Below are 13,298 nucleotides of genomic sequence, written 5' to 3' on the forward strand. Positions count from 1 at the left end.
ACAAACCTTCATAAAACATTTAAATATGAAGCAGTGAAAAGTCAGGGCTATTTTATCTCACGGGAAATGTTTTATTTCCCCTCAAAGAGGGGGAAACACACACCCAAAAGCAATCATCCCCAAAATTAAAAACAAAATTAGAAAATAAAGGTCCAAAATATCACATTTAGGTCATGCATATTATGTCTAATCCCTTTACCCCAGGATTCTTCATATAAAAACACACAAATAATGCCATAATTGCTAAGAAGTCTAAGGAAATATTTTCCAAAACTGCAGAAAAAGGTGTGAAAATCTTTAACTACTTAATAAGAAATAACACTGCAAATTAGAGAATTATTAAAAAGTTCAAAAAGACACAAATAGGTAGGTATCAGTGCATTAGAATATTAAGCATACTAGCCAGTTCTTTATCTCCTGTAGAACTTTCTTTCAAATATTTACTGACAATGTCACCTATTCTAATCAAGGGATTGTTAGAAAAACTACATTTGAGCAGAAAAGCAAACCTCCTTAAAAATCAAACAATTCCTTACCTTGGAGAAAGAAGATAATACCATAAACTCAAGATTTCATTTCTCAAAAAAACATTTAAAATAATACATTTTCCTAAAGAATGTCTTTAGACTGACTCACTGGCAATACTTCTCCCCAAAATTCTGACAATCTCAAGAACACTCTCCATAACATTCTATAGTATTTTATCATTTTTCCCAGAGCATAACAGAGAAGTAGTATACAATGAGGTTGTTTTAAGAAAGGATTTACTAAATTGTTAATACTATAAAATACTGAATTAAAGGGAACTTCATTAAACCATCAAATAACATGATATACACCAAATAAATCAATTCTGACTTTTCCCATCTAACAAATGGTATGGATGATCTTTAATTTTAAAACAGTTATGTAAGATGCAGAGTGAGCTATTATAAACTATTTACAAAATTATCTATTTTTATGTTCAATTTTAAGACTATATATAAATTATGATGAAAATGGTACTATACCTTCAAAAACAGAAGGGGAAATTATTTTCATAACCTAATCTTTGAAATTTTAACTTTTATACTTTAAAAAAATTGACTGGTTTATTTTTATAATTTTTACATTTCTTTTTAAGCAACTATAAGTGAGAAAAGGTTTGTAAGCCTAGCCTGACAACTCTTTGAAAGGGTAGAAAGTCTTCTACTGTTCATAAATGAAAGTTCAAATTTGATTTAATTACAACATATGCTTCCTTTTTTACCATAATTTTTGAGTACCAGAGATATCATCATATGCTAACTAATAATTTTGATGAAATGAGATTCATGTGTCAGAAAATCTATCTCAATCTTAGGAACAGGCAGAAGATATTACCGTTCTTTCAAGCAATGCTGGGTCTGTACCTTTGATTGACTTCCTATAGACTAGTCAGAGACAGGTTAATTTGTAGATATTGTTCAGAAAAAATGCAAATAGTTTATGATCAGTGAAACTGATCAGTTTTGGTCTCGTGAAATAAAGCATAACCTCAAATTTAGAATTTACGGATCTAAAGGACATTGAGCAGTTTTGCATCTAACTTGGCAATCTTATCTGTCTGTAAAAATCCTAAATTCCTCAAAAACTCTTAACCACACCTTACAAATTACTGATAACCTCATCAGACAATGATTTACCTATGTATGATTTGTGTTTATGTTATATTTGCAGGAGTGTCATGTTTTTACTTTTATGAATATCATTCTTTTAACATATGCTTGATCTACTCAGGATTATGGTAGAGATCATATTCTGATTTTTGTCTAACTGCTAAATAATTCTAAATTATTTTCAACTATTCATCTCCATGAATAATATGTATAGATACCATTAAATTCTTGAAGAAAAGATTAATCAGTTACATTCAAAGTAGCTATCATTTTAAGCAGGAATCTAAACTTCAGATCTACCTCCAAAGAAATGTGAAACCTAGAAAACAAGCACAAAGGGAGCCAGAATAAAACAATGGAACTGCAAAAAGTTAGATAAAAAAGATCACTACCCTACGTAAGTTTTTCAAACTTTTGCCAAGTTCATTCAAAGGAAATAAAAATCATAAAAATGTTTAAAGGTAAATATTACTTGAAAAAGAGGTTAAAGTAAGACAAATTAAATAACTACACCACAATACTTAATTAACTAGCACATACGACTGCTCAGCAAGTTTGAAGAGAAAGATATTTGGCCATATTGTCTTTAATCAAAACATTTGTGAAGGTTTTCTTTAGTATAGAAACTTACTTATAAAAAGATTCAGAACTTGTTTCTCCTTTATTCTCCCTAGAACACTCATTCTTTCCTAATAAAACATTCCCAAAAAAACCTAACACAGAACCTCTCACTCTGCAGGCACTCACATTTCATTTTTTATTTTACTTAATGGTAAAAATGTGTGTGGAAGATATGAATTAAAAATGTGTCTTTGCGGATTTACTACAGATTCATGTGTGTATATATGTGTGTGTGTGTATATATATATACACACGTGTATGTCTGCTTGTATCTGTTAGCTGGGGAGTTATTTTTTCAGTAAGGGAAAACTGCTTTCTGCAAAAACTAGAAAGATGTCATAATACACGGAGCCAGAGGTGCTCCCAACAGAATGTGAAGGAAGTCTCTGGTCCTGGATCCTAGCATTAGTATGGCCTCAAAAAAAGAAAAAGGAAAAAACAGAATCAGATGCAGTATTAAGAGGAGATAAGGAGATAAGAGAAGAAAACAATTTATAATGGTGGCTGATTAACATTGCCAGTAAATAACTTTTACTCTCATGAATAACAATAAAGAATAAGGTAAAGATCCTTTGTGATTATTAGTCTCCCAATTTGAGGATAAGGTTAATGCCGTACTACTTCAATTTTATCTTGTCATTTAATAGACTACAGATACTATCATCTAACCAGCAAAAGCTATCAAAGCCACCAGGTAGAATGCTGCTGAAGGACAAAAAGTACATGAATATCTGAACTGCTAAAAGGGAAACTGAACAGGTAGGTACCTATTTCAGAGATAGGACAATACATAAGGAAATATTTAGGTGAGCAATGAGAGCTGAATATTCAATAGCTGATGAAAAACATCAGGAAGTAAACAGGAAGAAAGTCATCTAGAAGAAAAATTTAGGAATGATGATGAGCGAGGAAATGTGAAATCATGTGGGAAAAACAAGCTGTCATTAAAACAAGTAGGTGTTTATTTGATGAATGTTGTTGACAGATGGTAATAAATAAACTTTTCTTATGGATTATTCTATAAAGTAAAACATACTGTTGCTTATAGGAATGCTGTACTTATAACAAAGTTGTACTTTAAAAATATTTAGTATATATCCAAAAACACAACTTTAATTACAACAGCCCAAATGATCCAAATAACATCAAGGAAAGTAATTTTTGATTAAACGAGAATCTATGTTGAATTTAATTATATATAGCTCTAAGTATCATATAATGGCTGTGTTGAACTGCCGCTTAAAGTTGAATGTGCTTGGCAGTACATTACCCAGCATTTGAAATTACTCTCATCTCATTAAGATATTAGGCTTTTTAATAAGTGCCTAGTGCTTATTTACTCAGGAAAATATCCTAGCTAAATCTCTTCAATGACTGAAAGAAAACAATATAGTGTATAAAAACTTTCATAGTTGGGTTTTAAACATCAATCTATGACACCAGATCTAAGCAGAAAGGAACTGTTTTCTACTTTATTTCCAAGATGCAATGTGTTTAGTCACTATGAACTCATAGCATGAGACTCAACTAGGCACAGCATTTCTGAGCAGATGCCTATGCTTAAGCAGGATGTGACAGACTCTTCACAAAAGGGATCTTCTCTCCTATTCCGTGTTCGCAGCTTTAGTTTCTAAACCACTGGCCTCTGCTCACTTTCTCTCAGAGCAACATTTCCTGCACAACTGGCATGAACAGCAGACCTCCCTGCCTGTCAGAAGTACTCACTCATCATGGCAACATTCAGGCAACCTTTACTCTCTTCCCTCACTACACTTTTATTTCTCCTCCCTCAGATGCAGTTTCTCATTCAACTATCAGGGTAACACCTTTTCTAACGGTGTTAGAAGGCAGCCTTCCCCTACAGTGCCGGCACATCTTTCCACTAAGTCCACATTCACAGTCAAGTCAACCGATGACAAAAGTACGCAAGATAAAATGGGGGTGTGGGGGGATTCAACTCCATCTGCATAGGATGTAGAAAGCTGAGATGAACAATACTCCAACCCTCAGAACACCACCACCAGCACCACCACCACCAAAATAATGCAAGTTAATCTGCAAAATGACAACTTTTCTTCAACACACAAGAGTTACCAGGAAAACCAATTAACCTGAAAAACAGGAATAGGTTAGCGCTTTCAAGAAAAGATGGGACTAGAACACTTGCTTTCCTGTGGAAAATGCCAGAAATGATACAAGCCAGGTAAGGATTAAGCTACCATTTTTAACAAATCGCTAAGGGCCAAATGTGAACCAATGTGAAAATACAAAACCTCTGGAAAGTACAGACACACCAAGAATTCAATCTCACTTGCAGGCTCTTCTACACAGACCTCCTGGGAATCATGAGAAAGATAAGGATGGTTAAGATAAGAAACTTCAGGGGCACCTAGGTGGCTCAGTTGGTTAAGCATCTTAACTCTTGATGCATCTCACTCAAGTCATGATCTCATGGTTGTGAGATCGAGTCCCACGCCAGGCTCTGTGTTGAATGTGGACCCTACTTAAGATATTCTCTCTCTCTCCCCCCCCCCCACATCTGACTTTCTCTCCCACTTGTACGTGCATGCACTCTCTCTCTCAAAAAAAAAAAAAAAAAAGGTAAGAAACTTCAAACAGCCTCTCTCAGATATAGACCTGGGAGACGTTAACAGCAGCCACCACTGAAAAGGCATGAAGATGAGACAGCCCAGATTCTTCAACTCTATCTCCTCTAGAGAACAAAAACCTTTGCATGCTGAGGGAAAGGGAACAGAACCCAGATGACCTTGGAGCACAAATACAGCCCCACTGTAGCTGGAGGAAAGGAAAAGAAAAATCTTCTGGTGGAGGCAAGAATATACGATGAGCCCACACTATCACAGCCCTTCTAAAGTTGGGAAAGAGGGCTCTACTTCCTAGACTCAGTGTCACAAAGCCTGCCTAAGACTGAGACTGAACCAGAATAACAGAAAATGCCCCTCAGACAAACACTGAGTAGCAAGGAACAGCAGTCTTTGGTTGACTATATATTTGGTTGCATCTATAATGCAGAGAGAGATCTTTTCTGAGGCAAGGTACAAAGGAAAGACCTATAGCTGAGGGTGAAATAAACACTGAAAAAAACAGTCTCTGGCAAGCTAGCACCATCTTCAACACAAGGTAGCTCAAGAGGAATTTGAAGCCTGTGGTGCACTAAAGAAAATAAAAGCAACAACAAAAGCCAAAGCCAACTCAACTCGGCGCAGCCAACTCTCCTGCCCCACTGAAAACCTAGTGAAAACCAAGATGGGCCCATGAACAGGCACAAATACTATTTACTTCAGTCTTTACTATCCTAAACAACATGTCCAACATGCCACAAAAAATAACAAGGCATGCAAAAGGCAATCAGGAATCAAAGCAAATGACGTAACTAGAGTAAGACAGACCCAGATACTGGAACTATCAGGTAAGGAATTTAAAGTAACTCTAATACATGCTAAAGGTTCTCATGGAAAAACTACAAGAAAACAGGCAAGAACAGATGGGGGATTTCAGCAAAAAGAAACTATAACGAAGAATCAAAAAGAAATACTACAAACAAAACATATGGTAACACAGATGAAGTTGAGTTTACAATGAATGACTCATCAATAAACTCAACAAAGCCAAAGAAACAAACAGTAAACCTGAAAATGTTATCAACAGATGGGCGCCTGGATGGCTCAGTTGGTTAAGTGGCTCTCTTTAGCTCAGGTCATGATCTCAGTTTGTGAGTTCAAGCCCGTTGGGTTCTGTGCTGACCGCTCAGAGCCTGGAGCCTGCTTCATATTCTATGTCTCCATCTCTCTCTGCCCCTCCCCCGCTCATGCTGTCTCTCTCTCTCTCTCTCAAAAATAAAATAAAAACATTAAAAAAAATTTTTTTTAAAAAAATGACAATGGATCAACAGGAAATACCCGAGGGGGGAAAAAAAACATGGAAAAATAAAAGAGAACACCAACCCAGAAATTTTCAAATGGTCTAATATACATGCAATTAGAATTCTAGAAGAAGTAGAAAAAGAAAATGGAGCAGATAAAATATTTGAAAAGAAAGTAAGAATTTTCCAAAATTGATGGCAGACATCAAACCAGAGATGCAAGAAGTTCAGGGAACACCAAAGAGAATAAATACTAAATAAAATACATCAAGGCATTACATAATAAAACTGCAGAAAAAACAAAAACTAAATGAAAAATCTTGAAGGTGGCCAATGGGGGAAAAATATATGGTACACAGGGGACCAAGGATACAAAGAACAGAACTCTCCACAGCAGCTATGGAAATAAGTCACTGGTATGATAATGTCCTGAAAGAAACAATGAAACAAAATTCTATAACCACTGAAAATACCTTTCAGAACCATATTAGAAATAATGGTTTTTGTTTGTTTGGTTTTTTCAGGGAAAAAAAAAGGCTGAAAAAATTCAATGATAACAGACCTGCACTGCAAGATACATTAAAGGAAGCCTTTTAGACAGAGGACTATATTAGACAAAAAGATGAATCTCCAAAAAGAAATGAAGAACACCAGAAACGGCATAAAGATGAAATTCTTTTTTTATTTTAAACTGATGTAAAGAGACTATCTATGGCAAAAATAGTAGCCATCTATTGTGTGTTTACAGCATAGAAGTGAAATGTATGAAAACAAGGGGAGGAAATATTGGATATACAGTGTTTTAGGTAATTTCCACTATATGTTAAGTGGTATATTATTTGCAAGTAATAGTCCATTAATTAAAGATGTATATTATAGGGGCACTTGAGTGGCCCAGTCCGTTAAGTGTCAGACTTCAGCTCAGGTCATGATCTTGCGGTTCATGAGTCCGAGCCCTGCATCAGGCTGTGTGCAGACAGCTCAGAGCCTGGAGCCTGCTTCCAATTCTGTGTCTCCTTCTCTCTGCCCCTCCCCTGCTCACGCTCTATCTCTCTCTCTCTCAAAAAGAAATAAACATTAAAAAAAAAAAGATGTAGACTGTAAACCTAGGGTGTACACACACAAAAAAAATCTAAATAAGAGATATAAACTACAATACGGATAAAATGTTATCATAAAAAATAATCCAAAAAATAGAAAAAGAACCAAAAAATACACAAAACCTAGCAAGATAGATTTTAAACCACCTGGTTTTATGAAATACTAAAGTAACAGATTATCAGAATGGATATGAAGCAAGACCTAGGGGCACCTGGGTGCTCAATCAGGCATCTGACTTCGGCTCAGGTCATGATCTCGTATTTCATGGGTTTGAGCACTATCGACAACGGCCAAAGTATGGAGAGAACCCAAATGTCCATCAAGAGATGAATGGATAAAGAAGGTGTGGTATATATATACAATGGAGTATTGCTCAACAATCAAAAAGAATGAAATCTTGCCATCTGCAACAACATGGATGGAACTAGAGTGTACTATGCTAAGCAAAAGCAGTCAGAGAAAGACAAACATCATATGACTTCACTCATATGTGGAATTTAAGATACAAAACAGATGAATATAAGGGAAGGGAAACAAAAATAATATAAAAACAGGGAGGGAGCCTCTCTCGCCCTGTATTTAGGAGACTCTTAAATACAGAGAACTGAGGGGTTTGTTGCTGGAGGGGTTGTGGGTGGGGGGATGGGCTAAATGGGCAAAGGTTAAGGAGGACACTTGCTGGGATGAGCAGAGGGTGTTATATGTAGGGGATGAAACACTGGATTCTATCTCTGAAATCATTATGGCACTGTATGCTAACTAACTTGGATATAAACTTAAAAATAATAATTTTAGAAATATGTTAAAACTAGGAAAAAAACACTAAAAAATACAGAGTGATACAAATGAAAACAAGAAAGAATTAGTGGTCTTTGACAAGGAATCATAATCTATTCAACAAGTATGTGAATGTCAATTATACACTAATCATTGCTTAGGCACTGTGTGAGAACTGCTTGAGCACAGCTTAGTATCCAATGACAAGCAAACAAAATAATATCAGCAAAATGCTATTTTTAAAGATACAACACACTTCTGCTTTTTTATATAGAGTATATTTACCTCAAAGCCAAGTCTATCCTTTTCTTTCCAAAAACAAAAATGTGTTACTTTCTTATCCCAGAATTCATCAGGCTTCACTACACAAACAAGGGACACCTCAGCTGGAACAACATTCTATAAAATACAAAAAATAATAATTATAAATTAGACATGTAAAATGAATAATTTATTAACACCATAAATTACTAAATGTTCATGGTTAGGCTGAATAATTAAGAGACCTTTGGAAAAGAATTAAAATAATAAAGAAATATTCCAAACTTCAAAACATACATGGCAATAAAAAAATACTTGGAAAGACAAGCTGATTCAGAAAAGACTTCAAATAAACAATGTAATAAAAACAGTACATGTGGGGATGCCTAGATGGCTCAGTCTGTTAAGTGTCCGACTTTGGCTCAGGTCATAAGCTCACGGTTCATGAGTTCAAGCTCAGCATCAGGCTCTACTCTTGATAGTGCAGAGCCTGCTTGGGATTCTCTCTCTCTCCCCCATTCTCTGTCACTCCCCACAATCTCTCAAAATAAACAAACTTTAAAAATAAATAAATAAATAAACACCGTACATATGAAATTACTTTTGTGTTTTACTGAATCTTTGTAATAGGTAATGTTCAGATTAAACTACAATATAATTTAAATAACTATCAAATTTTGTTTTTGTGTTCAAAAAAATTTTGGGGCATAATAAAATCATCTTGGAGAATTTCTTCAAATGATGTAAAATCAATTTTTTCACAAAATAAATTTTTTGCTGGTAATTATACAAAAGAGCCAAGATTCTACTTGATTATTAACTTGAAGAAGAGGATAAGCTAATCTTTGACAAATACAATTTCACATTTACTAGATATGGTTATTCATATTACCTTAAAAAGAATGGAAATTAACATTTACTGAGTCAATAAATATTCCATGTATATTTTATCAGCAAACCCATATAGTCTATCTTTAAAATAGATCTGAGGGCACCTGGGTAGCTCAGTCAGTTGAGCGTTCAACTTTGGCTCAGGTCATGATCTCTCGGTTCATGAGTTCGAGCCCCATGTCAGGCTCTATGCTACCAGCTGGGAGCCTGGAGCTGTTTCAGATTCTGTGTCTCCTCTCTTTCTGCCCCTCCCCTGCTCATACGCATGCACGAGTGCTCTCTCTCTCTCTCAATAAATAATACAATACATCTTAAATCTATCCATTTCTACCACCTGCATTGCTAACATTCCCAAACTAGTCAGCCTTTTAAAATATCCTCTTAACAGGCCTCCCTTCTTCATATTTTCTCATGCTCAGAGTAAAATTCAAACTCCTACCAAGGCCTAGAAAGCCCTCCAAGCTCAGGGCCCCAATGACCCTCAGACCTCACCTCATACCCCTCTCCCCATAGATCACTCCCCTACCACAGCCACACTAAGTTTCCTGCTGTTCCTGCCTCAAGCTTATGCCCTTGACGTTTCCTCAGTCAGGAATGTTTTTTGCCCCGTACACAGAAGAATGCTCCCTCTATTTAAGATTCTACTCAAATATTCCCTTTTCAGACAGACCTTCCCTGACGACCCTATCTAAAGTAGCACCATATGACTCGGTCTCCTTTTACCACTATATTTTTCTTCATAGCATTTATCACTATCTGATGTTAGATTACTTAGTAATTTGCCTAATTACTTACTATCTGTAGTAATGTACTACTTTATGTAAGATATCTAATATCTTACTATCATGTCAGTCCTATATCTCCAGCCTTTGATAGTGCCTGGTATATAGAAGACACTCCATAAATAACTTTAAATAAATGAATTCACATTAAATAAAATTGAGAGAATGAGATCTACTTGAGTTTCACAGAAGAATAAACAGAGTTTCAAAGAACTAAAGTAACTTGTCCAATATGACAGAGTTGTTCAGTGATGGAGCTTAAAGACAAACCAGATCTGACTCTAAAGTTCTATCACACCATTTCAAATGTTCTAGACCAGGAGTCAGTAAATTCTCTCTCAAGGTGTAGACAGTAAACATTTTAGACTTTGCAGGCGATATAGTCTCTGTTGCAACTACTTCAATCCTGTCATCATAGTATGAAAGCAGCCATAAACCATATAAATGAATGGGCATAGTTGAGTTCCAACAAAACTTTATTTATGAATTCTAGGGGTCAAATACCATTCAAGACCATAAATGGCAAAACTGAATAACAATAATAATAAATTATGGTTATAATTATTATTATTAAGGAGAAAATAGAAATCTTTCCATTTAAACATGTTATTGGGCACGTCACAAATCTAGTGCCCCCTGCAATTACCAGGCTATGCATTAGTTAAGTAAATTCAACAGTATCAAAGTTATCAGAGAGGCTGGGAAACTTAGGGTAGACTGAGGTTTATTTATATATTGACTTTTGGAAGACTATTATTTCAAAATCACTGAATATTAAAGTTGCGAGAAACAAGAGAAACCAAACTCATTTTAGAGAATATTAGTTACAAAGCCAACACTAAGCTCTGGGATCCCAAACAACTGGTACTCGTACCTTTTGAAATTAAAGCAATGAACGATTTTGTATGTAGAAACTGCTTGACTAGGAGTAAACAAAAGGCCATTGCAACTTCTGAAAATGTTAACTACTAATAAATCCAAAAGTTGTTAAAATACCTATCGGAAAAGAAATCCCAAGAGGGGATTAAATCATCCATTGACTGTTCTTCAAAACTGCCAATGATCAAAGTCCAGTTCAAACAGCAAGCCCCAAACAGGTCATCTGTGACACAGGTGAATGACAGGATGAAAGGAAGAACAACACAAGGTCATAATTAATGGATTTCTCACCTAATAGTTATTTTAACAACTTTTACTGAGAAGAATTCATCTTCACGGGTGGGATATAAAAGTACTCAGAACGTATCTGACAGAAAAAGTTATGGGATATCAATCTGTGCTCCCTTAAAAACTGATCCTCTAGAGGCTATATCCTTTCCAACTCGAAGGAGTAATCCTAATTTTGAAGGTTTAGGCCACACGTTTGAATACAAGGTAATGGGTACCTTATTTGGGAACCTCCTCCAATACATCCCACTGGTAAATATATACTTTGTAAAGGATAAAAACAAGACTTAGGGGTTGGACCATGTTAAGTTCTAACCGTGGCTCTTTCCCATGTTCACTGTATGAACCTGGCTAAGTTACTTAAAATCTTTGAGCCTCAGTTGACCCTTGGGGATAACAAAACCTGCCTCCCAAGGTTCTGAGGATAAAATTAAATGACATAATTTACATACGAAGCTTAGTACAGTCTTAACCATATTAACCATATGCTTAATCATATTAACACTAAAAGTATCCTCATCCCTCAAATCCCTTTTTCCTAATAGTCCCAAATAAAAAATAAAATACTAAGAATCACTCTCCATGGGGCACCTGGGTGGCTCAGTCAGCTGAGCATCTGACTCTTGATTTCAGCTCAGGTCATGATCTCACAGTTCATGGGATTGAGCCCCATGTCGGCTCTGTGCTGACAGCACAGAGCCTGCTTGGGATCCTCTTTCCCTCTTTCTGCCCCTCCCTGTCTCTGCCTGCGTGCTTTCTCTCTCTCTCTCTCTCTCTCTCTCTCACAATAAATAAATAAACATTAACAAAAAAAAAAAAAGAGGATCATTCTCCTTAGTTATCATTTGAAATTTTACATTATCTTCCTTTCCACAGAACCCCAAAGCAGCTACTAATTATTTCCCAATCCATTTAAAATTCTTGATCTTTCTTCCAATATCATTAATATTTACTTAACTGAATTTCACTATCCTATGTAACTGCCAACTTCTATTTTCCCTAAACCGACCTGCCATCAACTCTCTTCATTATATTTGCTTCATTTCTGAGCTATCACTAAGTCAGTGTCCCTGCCAGGAATGCCCTTTTCACTTTCTTTCATCTAAATTAGATCATCTCTTTTATTTAACTCACTTAACTTCTACATTCTCTTGAAGCCCTTCTACAGAAACCCAGATATGTGTAAGCAATCTGCCTTTCAATCACTCAAATGTTTTATTTTTCTATTTCAGATCACAACATCTTCAATACCCTTATAATAAAGCAACAAATAGTTACTAGGTCCCTAGAACATGCGAAGGATCATGAAAACGTTCTGTGAGGAACACAGAAAAACACAGACTAGGCTCAGACCACGGACTTTGTAACTGCAGCTGTTTATTAAATGCTGGTTTGCGGGCTGCTAAAATCCCCAAGGACACAACTGTCAAGTACGTTTCTTCTGGCTTAGAAATAAATAACAACACCATCATGAGTCCTGGTGCTTTTCGGAGGAAAGGAACAAAAGGGAAAAGACTGCTCAGAACCACATGAGAAGCTTTTTCAGAACAGACTTACCCAAATCGTGCTCTCTACCTACAGGATCAGAATGGAGTAGACAGGGGATGATGCAGATACCACAGCCTGCAAAAGCTCCCAGTTAAGTCCGACAACATCACACTTTTAGACTCACTGGCCTACTTATTAAATTTATTAAACATGACATACTATTTTTGATCATTTACAAACCTTTAGGTCTGAAATTTATTTTACTAATCAAAGTCATACCTCTAAGAATTGAATTTTAAAAATCCAGTAGTGTCCATTTCAGAACTCAGTCACTGCCGAGAAGTCTGGGCACAGTCCAATAAATGAAATGCATTTCCATTATCACTTTATCTGTTGCTATAAAATAAAACCATTTCCTGATAGACAAAAATAAAATTACCTGTAGCATTAAGACTACTGTTTTCACCACATTCCACTGTGATTTTCTGCCATCCACAATCACGGTAAATCCTCTAGCCTTACACTTTTCACTGAAACAACAACAACAAAAAATTACAAAACATTAAAACGGCCTTCATATTTTGTTCTTTATAATCCTAAATAAAGTTTATAGCTTAATCATATATGGAGTAGCATTAATCTCACTTGATCTGGCTTACGCTGTCATTAATAAAATGTTTAAGAGTATCC

At 35.6% G+C, this 13,298-nt stretch overlaps 1 protein-coding gene across 6 annotated transcripts in view; it reads right to left on the reverse strand.

Annotated features, from left to right (window-relative positions):
* SESTD1 (SEC14 and spectrin domain containing 1) overlaps positions 1-13,298 on the reverse strand; it is a 163,868-nt gene that overhangs the window by 66,983 nt on the left and 83,587 nt on the right. For all 6 annotated transcript variants that reach the window (XR_006296875.1, XR_006296874.1, XM_043577191.1 and 3 more), the window contains 2 exons: positions 13,048-13,138; positions 8,305-8,418 (listed from right to left, as the gene is read on the reverse strand). Coding sequence is in view for 4 of the 6 variants with exons in the window: in XM_043577191.1 (XP_043433126.1) it covers positions 8,305-8,418; positions 13,048-13,138 (205 nt within the window). In the remaining 2 variants the exon portion in view is untranslated. The remainder of the gene's footprint in view (positions 1-8,304; positions 8,419-13,047; positions 13,139-13,298) is intronic.

The sequence above is a fragment of the Prionailurus bengalensis genome, chromosome C1 (genome assembly GCF_016509475.1).
Source record: "Prionailurus bengalensis isolate Pbe53 chromosome C1, Fcat_Pben_1.1_paternal_pri, whole genome shotgun sequence".
NCBI lineage: Eukaryota > Metazoa > Chordata > Mammalia > Carnivora > Felidae > Prionailurus > Prionailurus bengalensis.